Raw genomic sequence first — 18,513 nt, 5'->3', positions numbered from 1 at the left:
GTTCTCCCTGATCTCTGCGTGCCGCTTGAGTTTCTTGGTCCTCGCCGTTTTCTGCAACACAATCTTTGCAGATGTGATTAGTTAAGATGAGGTGATAGAGGGTGGGTCCTAAATCCAGTCTGACTGGAGAAGAGACACACAGAGAGATACAGATGGAGACAGCCATGTGTAGACAGAGGCGGAGCCTAGAGTGATGCATCTACATGTCAAGGAACACCGGGCTTGCTGGCAAACACCAGAAGCGAGGAGAAAGACATGGACAGATTCTTCCCTCAAGGCTTCAGAGAGCGCACAGCCCCGTTGACGCCTTAATTTCTGAGTTAATATCATCAGGGACCTCAAATGGGGCCCCCAAGAGTGGCTCTGTGGCCTGTGAGGGAAGTTAGTTCACTTCAGTTAACCACATTCAAAATGATTGTTTCTCTTGGGGATTAAATAACCCCGCCTGACGCAAATATGATGAGGAGAAGGGATTATGTCTTTTTGATTTTTATATTCATGCTGCCAAAACCCAGCAAACAAGCCAAGGCCTGCCTTCCCTGCTTCTGAAGTCCTTTTTGTCAGCAAGGAGTTGGCGGGTGGCAGGCAGTTATCTTTGGCCAGTTCTGACATTTGGTCTTTTCCCTACTTCGATGTTTGTCACTCCTTTGCCAAGTTGTTCTAAGTACGTTAAGTGTCATGGAAGGTCTTCATTTGAACCGAGCAGCCTATTATGTTAATTAAACAAGGAAGTCTTTCGACTGATGTGGCTCTAATGCTGTGGCTGCCTGTAAAGTCAGCAAACCAGAACTTAACCTGTAAATGCCACAAGGTTGCGAAATCAAGATGCTAAGGACAACCAATCATAAACAGCTAACTAGGCTTTAAGCTATAGCCAATCAGTTTCCTCTCTTTTCTTCCCCACTGTCTGTATAGGAGTCTTTCCTCTGGCTCTTGGGGGAGTGCTTCTACCCTGTTTCCCAGAAAATATAGACCTATCCGGACAATCAGCTCTGATGCATCTTTTGAAGCAAAAATTAATGTAAGACCCGGTATATATTATATTATAGTATACCCGGTCTTATAGTAAAATAAGACTGGGTCTTATATTAATTTTTGCTCCAAAAGATGCATTAGAGCTGGTTGTCTGACTAGGTCTTATTTTCGGGGAAACAAGGTAGCCACTTCCAGTTGGGTGCTGCCTGATTTGAATACATTTTTGCTCAAATAAACTCTTAAACTGTTAAATAAGCCTGTTTTCTTTTCACAGCCCAAATCCACCGTTTCAGTCAAAACCAGCCAACTTAGATTCAGGCTTTCTTTCCCCTTCGCTCACACATACTCTTCATTTGGAAGACCTTGGGCCCCTCTTAGTATCCTCATCCAGGTTCCCCCATCATATGTGGATTCAACAGCTTGAACGGCCTCCTATGTGCTAAATACTGATGAAACAGACAGACCTGCCCTGCCTTCCTGGAACTTAGATTTTAATGGCGAAATAGGCCAAGTGTGGTGAGAGCCAGGAAGAAGCAGGATGGAGGGAGAATGGTGTCATGGGGGTAGGAGGGAAGGCCTCTGTAAGCCCATTTAGACAACGACATAAAGGATAGTTAAGAAGGGACAGCTATGGGGAGATGGGGGCCAGAGCCTTGCAGGTAAAGCTTGAGGAGAGAAGGAAATCAGCCAGGGAGGAGAGCGAGAGTGAGGAGAGGGTGAGGGTGGGAGGGCCAGGCCAAAGCCAGAGGCCTCAGGGCTCCAGGCAAATGAGTTAGGATTTCAGCCCAAGGGAAACAAGAAGCCACTAGAAGGTTTAAAAGCAAACAACCCCCCCAAAAAAAAACACACAAACAAACAATGTTATTGAGGTATAATTTACATACTATAAACTTTACCTGTTTTAAGTGTACACTTGGCTGTATAGAGACATCTCAGCATCACCTTAGTCCACTGTCCGGACATTTTAGTCACCCCCCAAAAAAAAAAAATTTTGTGGAGTCATTTTATTTGTATTGAATGTCAGGAAAAGGCAAATCTGCAGAGACAGAAAGCAGATTAGTGGCTGCCTGGGGCTGGGGGCGGGAACGGAGTAATTGCAAACTGCCAGAGGGGTTTTAAGCCTGAGGCTGACAGCTAGGGCTTTGGGGGTGTGGCCTCCTCCTGGAGCCTCTGAGAGTTCACCCGTCCTCTTCAGCTGTGGAGCACACATTTCCTGAAGACACCTCTTCTGTTGCTGTGTAGCTTTTTCATGCATTTAGCAGGCTCTCTGACTAGGCATGGAATGTAGCAAATATCTGTTTCCTCCACGAACCTAGAACTTGACCCACGTTTATGCATCGGTATCAATTATCAATTGAGGAAAAGAGTAAAATGGCTAAGCAGTGCACCCAATCTTTCCCTACCATAAGCTTGATCTGCTTGATTATAACTTTCCCGATGTGCACCTTCCGCCTTGACTGTCATCTCTAGGAGGGTAGAGCCAATGTCTGCCTTTCACTGCTTTCCCCCAGCACTTTGCACAGTGCCTGGCACACAGGCACTTCCGGATGTGCTTGTAGATGCTTCCGGATGTTTCTTGAATAAATGGATGGGAATGGGGTCCTTGTTTGTGTTCTCCGCTGTGTTGCCCATCCCAGAGCAAAGCGTGGCACGCAGCAGGCTGTATGACTAATGCCAAGTCTGGGTGCCCGTCGCTCAGAAAGGCCGAAACTCAAACGTCAGAGTTTGGAGTAAGAAAAGGTTTTCCGATCTAGAAAGCGCCAACAGAGAAGATGGGAGCCCGAACGGTTTCTCAAATCCATCTTAAGAAAGTACCGAGCTCAGGGTTCTTTTATGTCAAGGGAAGGGAAATGGGAGGGGCTGATTTTTGTAAAATCTCAAGCCCTGAGCAGAATTTCTCTGATGATTACATGTCTAAAGCAGGAATTATTAGCCTGAAGGCCATGGGTATAGGATGGAGTCAGAGACCAAGCATTTTACTGTTACTTCATTCAATATTTATTGAATGAATGGATGGGGATGACGTCACTTGCTAGTAAATAATAGGTGACTGATAAAACCCCAGAGGTGGTATGGATGCTGGGTTTTCTAAGAAAACTAACACTGATAACCACGAGCTAAGCCTCAGGCACTGTTCAAGGGGCTTGCTCTGCACCATTTTACTCTGCCCTCATGAATCCTACAAGGCGGGTGTTAAATTATCCCTCATATAGAACAGGAAATGGAGGCACAGAGAGGGCAGGCTCTGGCCCACAGTCACACAGCTGGAAGCGGGGGAGACAGCTGGTTTTTGAAGCAGGAGCTCTGCTTTCCTGCCTAGAAGCAACTTCTGTCTCAAGTGGGGAGGCATGTTTATGTTGGAGTCTGGAAAACCAAAGTTGCTTTTTATAAAACCTTTTCAGAAATTATAAACCACGTCCATTTTCTTCTGTTTGTGCTGTGTTCTCTTTCCATTATATAAACTGCTGTGAGGGTATTTACAATAGCCTAGAACTGGTGTTGAGGTTTTGAGAGGCAAGAGGTTCTGTTGTACCCTCCATGTCTGGGGGGTGACATTAGGGGCTTCCCTCATGCTGCGTGGACTTGGGGGGTTGGCGGCTGGCCAGACCGGACTCAACAGTGCCCACAGGCCAAGGTCTCTTCCACCAGCTAAGATTTGGACACAACAATCCAAGGAGGCTGGTTTTTCTTTCCTCACACCCACCCCTCTCTATTTAATTCTGCAAACACTTATTAAGCACTTCTACCTGTATATTCCAGGAAGTTTAGCAGGAGCTGGGCACGTCCATGCCTAAGGCAGTTAGTTTACAGTACAGTTTACAGTCTAATGATAGAATCAAGAAGTACACACATAACTGCCAGAAGAAGGTGCCAAAGGGCCATGTATAGAAGAAGAGAGGCAGGTGGGAGGATGGGAGAATATTTCATAGGACAAGTGACATTCCAGTTGAATCTTTTTTCCCCGCCTTCTGTCTCCACCCACCCCTCCAGTTCAAATCGTGTCTCAGTCTGGTTGTGTAGGACGCAGCTCCCTGGCCCATGCTGGTATTATGAGCCTTGCGCTCCCTCTGGCTGAGGCAGTCCGTGCCGGTCGTCGGTCAGCCGCTCACAGCAGCTCTCGCTCGCCACCAGCCGCTCATGGCAGCACACGGTAGCCCACAGCAGCCCACAGCAGCCCACAGCAGCCCACAGCAGCCCGCAGTGGCTCACGCCAACCTCCGGCTGCTCACAGCAACGCAGCTCCAGGGAGAGCTGTTGTTCACAATCTTAGCTGTAGAGGGCGCAGCTCACTGGCCCATGTGGGAATCTAACCGGTGACCTCCGCGGTTAGGAGCACGGGCGCTCCAACCACCAGAGCCACTCGGCTGACCCTCCCAGTTGAATCATTTTTTTTTTTTAAGATTTTATTGGGGAAGGGGAACAGGACTTTATTGGGGAACAGTGTGCACTTCCAGGATTTTTCTCCAAGTCAAGTTGTGGTCCTTTCAGTCTTAGTTGTGGAGGGCGCAGCTCAGCTCCAGGTCCAGTTGCCATTGTCAGTTGCAGGGGGCACAGCCCACCATCCCTTGCGGGACTCGAGGGATTGAACTGGCAACCTTGTGGTTGAGAGCCCACGCTCCAACCAACAACTGAGCCATCTGGGAGGCAGCTCAGCTCAAGGTGCCGTGTTCAATCTTAGTTGCAGGGGGCAGAGCCCACCACCCCTTGCGGGACTCGAGGGATTGAACAGGCAACCTTGTGGTTGAGAGCCCACTGGCCCATGTGGGAATCGAACCGGCAGCCTTCGGAGTTAGGAGCATGGAGCTCTAACCGCCTGAGCCACCGGGCCGGCCCCCAGTTGAATCTTAAAGGACAAATAAACTCTTAACTGGATTGGGGGCTGGGGGCAGAACAGGTAATCCAGGTGGAAGAAAGAATAAGTTCAGACCTGGGAGATGCAGGGGGTCCTGGTGAAATGCTGTTTGGTCCAGTCTCCCTGACCAGTGGGGTGTGAGAGGGAAGTCGAGGCACCTTATCGCTGAGACAGAGAACGGGAGACTGGACACTTGAGCTCGCCTTGACTCTTGCTAATTGTGATTTTTCTTCCCTTCCCTCTTCTCTCATATCTGGTCTCATGCAACTGTCCTGCAGGAGTTGTCCCCACAAACTGATTCATACTAAGTTGACTTGACAGAGAAAGTCTTAACTCATGACTTTTCCCATTTTGCATCGGGATTCCCTTTTCTTTTCTTTCTTTTTTTTAAATTATTAGTTTCAGGTGTACAAAACAATGTAATAGTTACACATTTCGCCTCTCACAAAGTGATAACCCCCATCCCCTAATCTATTGCCCTCTGGCATGGTATGTATCTATTACAATTCCATATGCTGTACTCCATATTCTGTGAGTATATATATATATTAAATTATAGTTGACATAAAATATTATTCAGCTTCAGTGTCAGGTGTACAGTGCAGTGGTCATGAATCTACACTGTCTCTGAAGTGGTCTCCCTAATAAGACATGTGCCCATCTGACATCCTACAAAATCTTTACAACATTATTGATTACATTTCCTGAACTGTCTTTCATTTCCCCTTTTCTGGAAAGTGACTTGTAAGCTCAGGTTTCTCCTAGAGTCATTTCCCCCCCTGGTTTGGTAACTTAAGCCTTCTACAAAGATTCGGTGTTCGGTTCCAGTGGCTAATCTATACCGAATTCAGGAAGGAAGGGGACGGGGGTGGGTAAGGGGCAGAACTCCCCCCTCATCCGGTTGTATGTTTGTCTTGGTAAGCTTTTGTTTGCGAGGCAATGTGAAAGACATCCTGACACGTAAAGAGTGCCAAGTGGGTATTAAGCTCTGGCCCTGGTTCCCCAAGAAAACTATAATCTCAAAAGCAAGTCAAATCCATCAACAGAATCCAGGAACGTGCCTGTGGGTCTGACAATCGAAGAGCAATTTTGGGAAAGCATCCAGGAGCAGTGGCAAAGAGGATTAGACATAGGAGACTAACTCCTAAAGGAAAGATTTAGAAGACCCCCCTCTCCCTACACCGAGTATTTTAATTCACATTCTCAAATACAACTAGATTGTCACATAAGGAAGATCAGTAGTGATTTCCCACTTTCTGCATGGAAGCAAAGCAAGATAATGGACTTAAAGAGCCTTCCAGACCCAGGACCGGGTTTTTCTACCCTGGAGTCTAATTTTGATGCCTGGTCTGTATGCAGCTTGAAATCAGCACGACGGACAGGCCCTGGACCCATAACAAGGTTCCAGAAGGTTTTGTCTTAAACACTAGATTAGAGCTCCAGCGGACACATTAAGATACACGCACACTGAGACAGAACACAAGGGAAGAACCTCAAGCTGGGCATTAGAGGGACATTGACAAGTCAGCTGCCCCTTCCTGCTGCTTCTGGACAAGACCCCATGCAATTCGACGTCATCGCCATCGTAGCAGATGACACTTACCTGGCACTTACTACATCACAGGTACGAGTCTCAGTACTCAACAAACATAACTCTCACAGCGGTGGAGCTAATATTGACGTAGGTGCTGTAATTACCCCAATTAATTATCCCAATTATCCCAACTGTACTGATGAGGAAATGGAGTCACAGAAAGGCTACCTGACTGTGCCCAGGCACACTGAGCTAATTAGTGGGGTAACTGGGATTTGGACTCAGGTCGTCAGGGCACAGAACACACTGTTTGCCATTATGCTGCACTGTCTTTGTAAAATGAAATAACTGTGACCTGACGTGACTTCATGATAACATAGAGCTCTTTGGAGAGGTTGTAAAGATTTTAAGGGCTGCCGTTCATGTTCCTCTCTCAAGTTCTAGGTCATGACCTAAACTATTATTTTCAAGTTCCTTATTTCTCCCACTGGGGAAGATGCAACAGTTGACAGCTGAACAAATCAGCTTCAAGACACAAGTTTACAGGTCTTCAGAATGTGTGTTGAGTGGGGTTCAAGATTTGGAATACAAGCCCTAGAAGTTGTCCAAAGTGTTGAGAAACAAGGCTCAAATCCCCACTCAACTGCACTCTGAATTTATTTGCTGCCACACCTGGGTCCATCCCAGCCCCGCTTCCGGGACCCTGCTCCCCAAGGGGATGGAGCTGGGTGTCTCCTTCTCAGGGTGTGACCCAGGATTTCAGAAGGAGGGACCAAAGGCGTGGGTTTTATCTTCCTGGTGGATGGCAGGCATGGAACCATTCATGTGAATGGCCGTTGGTGGTGCCAGTGTGGCATGCCGCAGCTCTCCGTGTGCTGGGGGGTACTGTGTCAGGGCATACAGGAAGCCGCCCAGGGCCGCCACAGCCACGGCTGTGTTGTGGGAGGAGCAGCCATCTGGGGAGAGACAGAGTTCCCCTGTGAGTGCTGGGTGGTGGCCACAGTTTATCATGAGTGCTTTGCAGATATTCCCCCAGGCAGCCTGGTGGATCCACTTTGCTGGGCCAGACACCCATCCCCTAGCCACCGTGAAGTTGGCTGATAATGTCCCCTCTCTCCAGAGATATGTCTTCAGCCATTTGGAGCCCCATCATCTGGAGGTTACACCTCCTCCCAATGATTTACAGGAACACATACAGCACCATAGAAGCCGGGCCCCTGTCTCAGGAGGGTGACTATGTGGTGATTGTCACGCTGGGGCCCCCTCCCAAGGGATCTGACCTGAGGCCACACCCTTGTCTAGCTCCTCCCAGTTTCCCCTGCTTTCAGGGGCAGGTGGTGAGACCTTCTAGGAAGCACCTCATTGCCCCATTTTATAGATGGGGAAACTGAGGCCCTGATGACTCCACATTTCTTGACCCTGACACCTCTCTCAGGGTCTGTCAGTCCCATGTGACCCTGATCACCTGCCTGAGACAGGAACCCCTTAGATGATTTTTAGTTCTCTGAAGTCAAAGTCTCTGGGCAGGTAGAGGGAGCCAAGACTTTCCTCTCCCCTCACAGACTTGGAGAAGAGAAGGACCCCAGTCAGGCCCCTTGGAGGGAGAGAGAATGCAGATTTCAAGGACCATAATTGCTCACCCTGGCAGTCTATGCCTACCATATACCAAATGCCACGGGGAGCACGTGGCACAATGATCAGATATTAACCCCAACAGCCCTATGAAGGAGGCACTGTTTGGTTCCCATTTTACAGATGAGAAAACTGAGGCTCAGATGGGTTGAGGGACTCCCATAGTAAGGGCAGAAGCAGATGCGAACTCAGACAGCCTGGCTTCAAATCCTGTGCTCTTAGTATCCATGGGTGCATGTCATAAGTGAAGGAAGGTGCGTGCTGCTCCATCCCGGGCACTTTTCTAGGCTGTTGGTCAACCTGCAGGGCCCCAGGAAGGGCCTTGACTTCTGAATTTCTGCAGCTCCCTCTCCCGCTGTCAGTCTCCCATGGTATGCACACCAGGCCCCCTACCGCCCACCATGACAGTCCCAGCCCATTCTGGGGAAGGCAGGCCTCTCCAGGGCAGGGGATCTCTAGGAGTCGCCTGAGAAAGTCTCTCCCTTCCCCTGCCCCGCCCCTGGTGGCAGCTACAAAATGGACCCATTGGATTTGTGCTTCCACTCCCCTCTCTTGTGCTTCCTCTCACCTCTCTGCAGGTAGAGGATGAGGCCATGGTGGGGTTGATGGTGAGATGTTTAGTTACTGGAATCATCCCCCACGTAAGTTGGACATCTACTCTGAGCTGGCTATTCTACCTTCCTTCCTGCTTTCGCCTTGCAGTTACTTATTTTTTATTAATAGAAAGATTGAAATCAACTCCCCTCTTCCTTCTTTCTCCCTCCGTTCTTTCCTCCCATATTATGTCTTGCGTTTCTTTCCATCCCAATATACTTTTATCCTATTCTCAGTCTCTCTGCCTGGGTGGGCTGACCACATAATTTATCATTTCAACCAGGACATATTTGGGAGGAAAAGGGGCACTATTCATAATGGCACCAGGACTATAGGACTATGCTGGGGACCCAGGACGTGTGGCCACTGGGATTGCACTGGTCACTTGTCTGTTGGCTCTCATATCCCCTCCCTGACCTTCTTTGCCCCAAACCCCAGTGCAAATTACATTTGACCCCTCCAAATTACATTTCCCAGACTGTCTTGCCCACAGTAGGCACAGGTGGAGCAAGGGGAGAAGCCGGGGGTCTTCTCTGTCTCCTCTGTGTCCATCCCTGAAGATTCTGCTAACACCACCTCCTCCCCTGGTCCCTCCAGCTCTGCTTCCGGGGAGGGCAACAATTCTGAGGTGAGTTCCCTATACTCAATGCCCTCTGTGGCGTTTCCTGATTCTTCCACAGAGGTTCTGTTCTCCAGACTAGACTTGATAGAGTGGGGTTATTTCTGTGATTTTCCATAATACACTGAAACTTCTCTTTTGTGTTCCTTTCACTGGAGACATTATCTCCAGACTCCCCACTTTCTAAGAAGAGAATATCAGGGACTCTACCCTTCCCTCCCCCCCACAACACAAGGGCCCTCTGTTCCAGCCCTTCAGTGATGCTGGGGTCTGTTATGAATTGACGGTGATCTGTGTATAGTCTTTCTTGGGCGTCTTGGTTTCATTCCAAGAAGGTCCCTTGGGCATTTTCATTACCTGTAAATTGTTTTTCTCTCCTCCTTACTCTTCTCAAATAATGCTGTTGGTGTTGACTGTCTTCAGGTAATTTTTCATCTTCAGCATCTGGAAGAAGAGTGAACACTCTCAAGATGGAGTGTTAAACGTTATTTGCTAAACCTCCCCTTCACAACACCTCTAATAATTCTGGTCTTCTCTTGAATCTGTAGCCTCTTCCAGAAGTTTCCTTCAGCCCCTGCTGCAGAGCCTTCCACACGGCCTAAATCTGTCATCTACTGATATTTCTCCAGTTGTGATCCCCCAACCACCCACATCTGAATGGCCAGAGGAGCTCATTAAAAATGCAGGTTCATGAAACTAATACGATATTGTATGTCAACTTGTAATTGAAAAATAAATTTAAAAAAAAATGCAGGTTCCACAGCCCCACTCTCCACCTGCTGAATCTCTAGGTCTGGGGGCTTGAGAACCTTTATTTTTATAAACTTCTCTGTTTCAAAAACAGACGCTCTTATTTAAAAAGTTTTGCCTCGGGCGACCTCGTGGCTCAGGTGCTTGGAGCACTGTGCTCCTAAGGTCGCCGGTTCGATTCCCACGTGGGCCAGTGAGCTGTGCCCTCTACAGCTAAGATTGTGAACAACGGCTCGACCTGGAGCTGGGCTGCTACCAGCAGGCAGAGGACCCCATGAGTTGACACGCGCTGCTGTGAGCTGCCTGGTGGCCAGTGTGAGCGGCTGACAGCTGGTGAGAGCTGCCATGAGCTGCTGTGAGTGGCTGACCGATGGCCAGAGACCAACTGCCTCAGCCGGGTGGAGCGCAAGGCTCATAATACCAGCGTGGGCCAGGGAGCTGCGTCCTACACAACTAGACCGAGAACAACGACGTGAATCAGAGCTGGGAGTGGGGAAGGGGGAAGAAAAAGCTTTGCCTCTTTGAGCATCCCAACGTTCTCATTTAGGGTGCCAGCATTTATTGGGAGCCTCCTCTGTACCCAGGACAGGACAGGTGATTTCACAGGTATTATGTCTGCTCCTCACAGTGTAGGAAGGAGATTGTTATGCCCATTTATTTACAGATGGGGAAATCAGCAGTCAGAACGGTGAAGCAACTTACTCCAATGAGGATCAGCTGTCCGGTGTCCCACAGCTGGGAAGGGGCTGCATCCTCCGCCCTTTGCTTCTGTGCGCCCCCCCCCCCCCAGACATCTCCCCTGACCACTCCGCCTAAGAACCTCCCCCAGTGGTTCTTTTCTTTCTCAGCCTGTGTCACCTTCTCAGTCCTTTCAGAACTCACTATTATTTCACTTATTGGTTTGTTTAGGTGGTTCCTGCCTCTTTTTCTCAGTGCCCTAGTTTACCTGGAGCCTAGAGCAGTGTCTGGCATACAGTAGGCGCCCAGGGAATAGTCGTTGAAAGAATGAATTTGTTAAACGCAGATGTACCTTCCAACAAGACTGCCTCCCGTCCTGTCAAGTTTTGGCTTCCAAAGTTCTGAGCCCATTTCCACGTGTGTGTGTGTGTGTGTGTGTGTTCATGTATGTGCATGCACAGGGGTGCTGCAAATCTCTCTGTGCCCCTTAACACCACTGTGTCGTTTCCCCTCCTGGCTTAGAGAACACAGGCCCCAGCAGCGTGGAAGGGCAGCTCACCAGGTTTCCCGAAGCATCCTTCCTGTGGCTTCTGCCAACTGAGAATGGCCTCCAGCCACCGGAGCTTGTAGAAGTCAGAGAAGCCACCAATTCCACAGAACATGACTAGAAGCAAAGACAGGGGACCCTGTGTAGCCCTGCCCCCACAGGTCCCCTCCTCCCACTCCCAAGGCCACCAGAGTGCCACTTGTCTCCTCCAGGCAGCACCTGAAGGTGGGCGCTCAAGGCAGTGGCTGGAAGGAGGCAGCTCTGAGCTCTGCCTCAGTGAGCAGGGGCTCCCACTTAGGGCCTTGGTCCGGGCCCCTCAAGAGGAGTGGTCAGGAGAGGGGTCTGGACACCCACGCCAAGGAGCAGCCACCCAGGGACCCCCTTTCGGTCTCATTTGTAAGGCTTTGCGTGTCTCTTTGCCAGCCAGCTAGTCAGTAAGTCCACGCAGAGCTCTGTCACTGGGAGCAGGAAGCAGTCAAAACAGTGGCAGATAAAATACAGGATGCCCAACTAAATTTGAGTTTCCAATAAATCACAAATAAAATATTTTAAGTACAAGTATAGCTCATACAATGTTTGGGACATATTTATACCAAAAATGTATTCATTGCTTTTGTGAAGTTTAAATTTACCTGGGGATCCTGTATTTTTATTTACTAAATCTGGCAGCTCTAGTGTGTGTGTGTGTGTGTATCAGAATCAGGGACACACTGCTGCTTTGTCCCTAGAGCGAATGCCCACTGTTTTCCATGAAGATATCCCGGGTGGGGTAGGCATATCCGATGGCCTCAGCTCTCCGGTTCAGATTCATCATGTTGGCACAGAAGAGGTTCATATAGCGTTGGCTCTGGTGGAACAGCCCCCTTGTGCATCCCTTCTAGGGGGACAAAAGAAGTTGATGGTATGGTTACAGGAAAAGACTTGCAGTTCTGAGATGGTAATGCAAGGGGCCACCTTTGGGCCAGGTCTTTCCCCCTTTCCCAGAATTTCTTCCCCATCCACACTCCCAGCCTGCTGGGGCATCAGAGAGAGCTGGGTTTTGAGTCGCGGCTCTGCCATTTAGGAGCTCTGTTGACCTTGGTCCACTAAATTCACCTTTTTACGCCTCCAAGGTCTTCACAGGGAAAGGGCGGTAATACTGGGAGCTGCGCAGAGGCGTACTCCTGTAGGTGGGTGATACCGGGAACTAGGCAGTACCTGACACTAGGGGGCGATCTATAGCCGCTAGCTGCAGCCACCACATTCTGATTCTAAACTAACAGGGCTGGCGGCAACGGACTACTCAAAGTGTGGGCTGAGGACCGGTGGCCGGACCGTCCGGTGGCCGTGGAGAGAAGGCCAGGGAATGAGACTTGGCTTTAGAAACTTCTATAGCAATGTATCAGGGTAACTTTCTACCTGTATTTACAAAAGTATTGGACTGTGTTGGCTTGCAAATAAATAATAAGAGATTGTTAAAACCAGTAAGGCCCTTCTGGGCTAAGAATTTCTGGACACTGAACATTTTTGAATAGAAATAACAAGCCCTACCTTTCTATATAAAGAAATATATGTTTAAAAATGATTATTTAGGGCCGACCCCGTGGATCAGGCGGTTAGAGCTCCATGCTCCTAACTCCTAAGGCTGCTGATTCGATTCCCACATGGGCCAGTGGGCTCTCAACCACAAGGTTGCCAGTTCAATTCCTCGAGTCCTGCAAGGGATGGTGGGCTCTGCCTCCTGCAACTAAAATTGAACACGGCACCTTGAGCTGAGCTGCCTCCGGATGGCTCAGTTGGTTGGAGCGCGTCCTCTCAACCACAAGGTTGCCAGTTCAATTCCTCGACTCCCGCAAGGGATGGTGGGCTGTGCCCCCTGCAACTAGCAATGGCAACTGGACCTGGAGCTGAGCTGCACCCTCCACAACTAAGATTGAAAGGACAACAACTTAACTTGGAAAAAAGTCCTGGAAGTACACACTGTTCCCCAATAAAGTCCTGTTCCCCTTCTCCAATAAAAAAAAAAAATCTTAAAAAAAAAAAAAAAGATTGTTTAGCAAAGGTGAGCTCTTGGGCTTGGAAGAGCATTGAGCACTGGTAAGGTGGGAGTGGGGTTGGTTTGGTCCTGGTTTGGTCTCCAGGAAGCGGCCATCCACTGACTTTGTTCTAAGCCCTTTTCTATTTGTTTACTGAGTTCTTCCTGCTGCTTCTCTTTGACTCTCTCTTTTTGTTTTTCTGATGCCCTCTTACTCCGCTCAGGATGCAAAGCTCTCTGTCCAACAGAATCCCAGTTCTCCCCACTCTTACTGGTTTGCTTGGATTTCACAGCCAATGGATGGCAGGCTACTCTCACTTTTTCCTGATGTCCGAAGCCCAAGTCCAAAACCTTGCTTCTTTTCCCGGTGTGTAGCACAGAAAACCACACGGCCATGGGTCCCTTTTTCTCCTCGGAGGGTCATGGCTGGGCCCGCACTGGCACTCACCATCCTGGCAGAGAGGAAGAAGAGCAGCTGGTGGGACAGGCAGTAGCCTGAGCAGCCGAGCTTGGTCATGAGGGTCTTGCAGAAGCCTGAGGGCTGGCAGGGCTGGCTGCTGTCCGTCCTGGGGGAGAGGTGGTCCAGGCTGCTAAGGGTTCCTTTAGGAAGGAAGCCCAAAGGCCTGGAGGATTCCCTGGTCCTGATCCCCCCACTAGTTATTAGAACCCCATAGGTCCCCGGTACCCAGCTGGGCACCAGGAGTCACATGTTTCATTGCTAAATCAGAACCCCAGCACAGGGAGGAGACTTGGAGTTATCGTGGGTGTGGACCCTGCGTGCCAATTCTGCCGATGTCAGGCCTGGCCCATAAAAGTGATTGGGCAACAGGGTGTGGGTCCCTCGCTGGAGCACAGACCCTCTGTGAGCCCAGCTGTGTCCTCTCCGAACACCTCTCCGAAAGATGCTGAGAAGGTGGGGGCCCGAGCACCTGCTGCCCCTCTGCCCACGGGTGCCCTGCATCCAGGACTGCCCCAGGGGATGTGCTCCGAGCCCAGCGCTCAGCAGGATAAAATGGGGAGCTAAACTAGGCTTGGCCCTGCTTTCTAGACCTACAGCCCAGTGGACCAGACGGAACCATAAAACAAAGGTATATGACTATTGCATCTGTGGCTGCCGGTGGTGCCAGGAGAGGCAGCCCACCCTGGGAGGTCAGCCTCGTGTAGTAGAGTCAGGGAAGGTTCTGGAGGAAGGATGCTGGAGCTGGCCCTGAAGTGTGAGCAGTTACTTAGGCCCAGGGCTGGGGCGGGGGGGGTGGTGGTGACAGGGGGCCCCACAGAGGAAAAGGCTTAGAGTGGAAGGAAGATGGTACCTTTGAGGGTCTGAGGAACCTGGGGAAGGGCTATCTCCTCAGAACAACAGGCAGCTTCGCTCTGGGGGTGGGGTGTTAGCTGTGGTTTGGACAAGATCTCTCTGATGTGGGGACACCAGTCAGGAGGTGGGGGTGGCATTATGGGGGGGTGGCGGCCTTGAGTGGAGAGTGGGGCAGACTCACACGTGATGGGGGTGGGAGAGGGCCGGGTCGGGGTGGCTCTGGGGGAGCTGCTCCTGGTTTTGTACAAACCCTTGTGGACTCGGAGAGTGAGTGGAACAGGAGGACAGGCAGAGGGCAAGCACTTGGGGATTTTTGGGAAGCGAGGCACGTGCAGGGCGCCCACCCGGTTCCCAGCAGCTGCACCAGGCACAAGTCACTCTGTTCCTCTGAGAAGCAGTCCTGGGGCTCAAACGTGGGGTATACCATGGAGGCATTGATGTGAGTCCAGACGTGTGGCAGCTTCCAAAACCCGGGCTGGATGGTTGGCTGGAACTCTGGCAGAGAGGAGGGGGTGGGGAAGAGACCCAGGAGCAGTGGGCCACACAGTGGGTCACACAGTGCTTACCGGCCCCCCAGGCTCCTGTGGCTCAGAGCCTGGGAAATGGGTGTCCCTCCCCTGGCGGCCCTGACCACATACTGCTGTCTGCTCAGGGCTCTAAGCCTCGCCTGCTGGTTGGGCACTGTGTTTGAAACACTCAGGAGGCTCTTTTTCTAAAAAAAAACAAAAACCCTTTAAAAGAATCACTAGAATAGTGTTGGGACAGGCTTTGGCTACATCTACTGCACCTGTGAAAGCTTGAGACTTATGAAAAGGGTGAGTTGACTCCTTTGGTTCAGTTAGAAAGTGGAGCTCCTACAACAGAGATGCCCAGCCAAGGGGCTTCTTTAGGACGACATTGGGCTGGGAGGGTCTTAGGGACCAGGCCTGGGAGAGGGTGGACCTGCCCTGCAGAGAGGGAGGCCAGGGCTAGGGACAGCGGGGCCGTGGTCGCATGTAGTGGGGCCTGATGTGAGCGGTGAGCCTGGGAGCCAGGGTCAGGTGACCATGATGATATGGTTTAAAATCCCTCCCCGCTCCTGGGAATACCTCAGGCCAGGCTTATAGGATGGGGCCCTCGGTAGGGTAACTCAGGGCTGACAAGAAGAGACTCAGCTTTATAAGGCACAAAAAAGATGCAGCAATACACTAATATTTGCTGTGAAAAGGGCTGAACCACCATTTAGATTCCCACCATCTGGGACAGACCCTCTCCTCCCCTCTCTCTGTCTACGATGAAGGTCCCCAAGACTGGGCATGAGCTGAACACGTGGGGGGTGACACATTCCCTACTTTCCACCCCCTCTGTGTGGGTGGGAGAAGTCATCTCAATCTGAAGTCAAGGACGAGCAGACATTCCCCAGGGTCAGCCTGTGGCACGCTTGGCCCACAGGATGCAGTTATAGGCCGTCCTGCACCCTGCCTTGCACCAGACGGCCACACGAGGTTATTTCAGTAAATGTCCCCAGAGGCTGTGTTCCTGAAGAAATGGGACTCCACCCCCTGCCATTACCTCTTAGGTACTGGGGGTCGTTCAGCTTGAGGTAGAAAATAGATCCGTGGAGGAGAGGCGCCAGCTTTTGCAGCAGCTTCCCCACGCGTAGGCTCTGTGGCTGCAGCTGGGGGTCCTGGGCCCACTCCTTCTGAACGCCTTGTAGGTTCACTGGGAGGGGACAGAGATCACTCACTCCACCATTTGACAAGTCACGTGGACAGGAAACAAAATCCCAAGATACAATGATTAATCTCTGCCTCCTCCAGCTCCCGAGGGGAAAGAATTTGCTGAGCTTATTGGAAAGGAGGCCTGTGTGGGGCTCAGCTGGGTGATGGGGGTGTGGCCGGAGTGATGGAAGGTGGTGGCTAAGAGCTTGATTTCTGGAGGTGGGCCTGGGTTCAAATCCTGACTCTAAGGCTTTCTTGCTGGGTGACCAGAAAGCCATGTAATTTCTCTCCACTTCCCTTTCTTCATCTGAAATACAGGGATAATGATTGTCCTTACTTCTTGGAGGAGGGGGTCATAAGGACTAGTTGAGCTAATGCATAGAGAAGACTTAGCATATTTGGCAATAGTGCAAAGTTAGCATTTAATAAATGGCTGTTAGTAGTTATACGTAGGGTTGTTACACAGGAGAGAAAAATGAGGGAGGGATTCAGATTGGGTGGAGAGACTCCCATGACAGCTGAACAAACTACATACCACAACGGCCACACAGGTTCCTATTGTTGGTTTTTATATGTATTAAGACAATTTTCCAGCAGATGGCAGTCAAGTGACTTGAGGAAGGGGCTGCCTTTTTTCTTTCTAATTCTCACAAAGGCGCCCTACAGCCGGCCCTGCAGGGGTGAGAGAGAATAGTGGCGCTGGAGAGAAAGCAGATGTCTCTGTCCCGGGAGGGCCTCCTCCCACTGGGACCTGGAGTCCTGGTGGGCCAGAAGCTGCACTGACCGGGGGAAGGGGTAGTGGAGGAGGGGGGCCAGCTAGAGCCGCAGGCTCACACCAAACCGGTTTTCTGTTCTTAAGGTGCCTGAAGGGACGGGTTTTGTGCAACTAGCGGTGTGTGGAGGGGGGGGCTCCCTGTTTGCCTTGGCCTGTTTCCAACCCCCTCTTTGGGGATCTTATATTTCTCAAAGCGGAACAAGTAAACACTTGGCTCTTTTCTCGGAATCTCCAGCCAGCTTTGACTGGAAGTGGGGGGAGCCAAGGCTGCAACTGACCTTGGGGGTCCCTGGTTTTGTCCGTGGCCACCCTCCCATAAATACCCTTTCAAAGGGCACACTCCCTCTGTCCACCTTGTTTGTGGCATGTCAGGAGGGAGGGACTGTCAAAGGGATCATTTCCTTCAGGGAAAATAACAATTTCCAAATCTTTTCTCGTGTGGCTTGTGAATCCTTCCTACGTTTAAAAAGTTTGATAACAGCAGGGCCCTCAGACACCCAAAAGGAGCAAGCCACCCCCACCTCTCTTTCCTTATAGTCAAAGCAGATTATTTGGGGCCAGAAGGTGACCAGGTCCCAGAGGTGGAGAGCAAGGCAGGGAACAGGCTGAGAACGTTTTCCCAGTGGCCGGTCCAGCGGAACAAGAGCACCCACCTTCCAACACCCGGAAGCCCACCACACCATCCAGGTTGATTTCAGGCAGCCTCTTCTTCAGGAAGGAGGTGGCTCTCTCCAGCACCGGGAGGATGAGGTCTGAGACGGTGGCTTTGCCCTCTGGCGTGTCTGGCGGTGGCAACGAGAAGGGCCATAGCGGTGGTGCCAGGAGCAAAAGCAGAAGCAGGAGCCCCGTGCTGGACATGCTGGCTTCTGTTTAAACTGGCCTGGGCGCTTTATTCCACACCCGCTATGGTACCGCCCTCACACTACCTCCTGCCTGCTCCCCTTCTTCCAGCAGAGCTGCCACAAGTGGCTGGGCAGGGCTGACTCAGCAGCTGGGGTGACCTGGGCAGAGGGATCCAGGAAGGGCACCTGCAGAGGACTCACTACAGGGGGACCAGGGTCAGGCCCAGCCTGGCCGTGGAGCTGGGGCTGGGGAGAGGGGCACCCTCCCTTCCCTTATCTAGCAATTGCAATTACAATGCAGAAATCCAAAAGCATTGAAATGCAAAGTTTTTTGTTTTTTTTAAAAATAAGTTTGGAATACACTCATTTGAGGGCACACTTGCCCTGAACTGACAGAAGATTTCTTAGAGCAGTGCCCATCCAGTAGAAACAGAACATGAATCAAATATATGGTGATGGAAGGAGAACTGACTCTGGGTGGTGAACACGCAATGGGATTTATAGATGATGTAATACAGAATTGTACACCTGAAATCTATGTAACTTTACTAACAATTGTCACCCCAATAAACTTTAATTAAAAAAAATCAATCAGGAAAAGAAAAATATGTAAATTAATAGAGAAAAGAGAAAAATGAACAAAATGTATAAATAGCCAGTTCCTAAAAGAAAATAAAAAAATAAAAAT

General features: G+C 50.4%; 1 protein-coding gene across 2 annotated transcripts; it reads right to left on the bottom strand.

Annotated features, from left to right (window-relative positions):
• Positions 1-7,001: 7,001 nt before the first annotated feature.
• On the bottom strand, positions 7,002-17,916 carry C10H16orf89 (chromosome 10 C16orf89 homolog). Of its 2 annotated transcripts, none has more exons than XM_019756462.3 (8): positions 17,637-17,916; positions 16,060-16,209; positions 14,853-15,003; positions 13,645-13,762; positions 11,924-12,056; positions 11,195-11,299; positions 9,565-9,651; positions 7,002-7,318 (listed from the first exon to the last, which is right to left on the bottom strand). In XM_019756462.3, exons 1-8 carry the CDS (start codon positions 17,839-17,841, stop codon positions 7,122-7,124), a joined length of 1,146 nt encoding a protein of 381 aa, XP_019612021.3. In that variant the 5' UTR covers positions 17,842-17,916; the 3' UTR covers positions 7,002-7,121. The 2 variants fall into 2 exon arrangements, with proteins under 2 accessions (XP_019612021.3, XP_019612020.3); XM_019756461.3 differs by having other exon boundaries at positions 11,924-12,059; positions 17,637-17,914.
• Positions 17,917-18,513: the final 597 nt, after the last annotated feature.

Source organism: Rhinolophus sinicus, chromosome 10 (assembly GCF_057876585.1).
Source record: "Rhinolophus sinicus isolate RSI-liver-muscle chromosome 10, RSI-T2T, whole genome shotgun sequence".
In the NCBI taxonomy this organism is placed as follows: domain Eukaryota; kingdom Metazoa; phylum Chordata; class Mammalia; order Chiroptera; family Rhinolophidae; genus Rhinolophus; species Rhinolophus sinicus.
The sequence above is the reverse complement of the archived record's forward strand: the minus strand, read 5'-3'. Positions and strand labels throughout refer to the sequence as shown.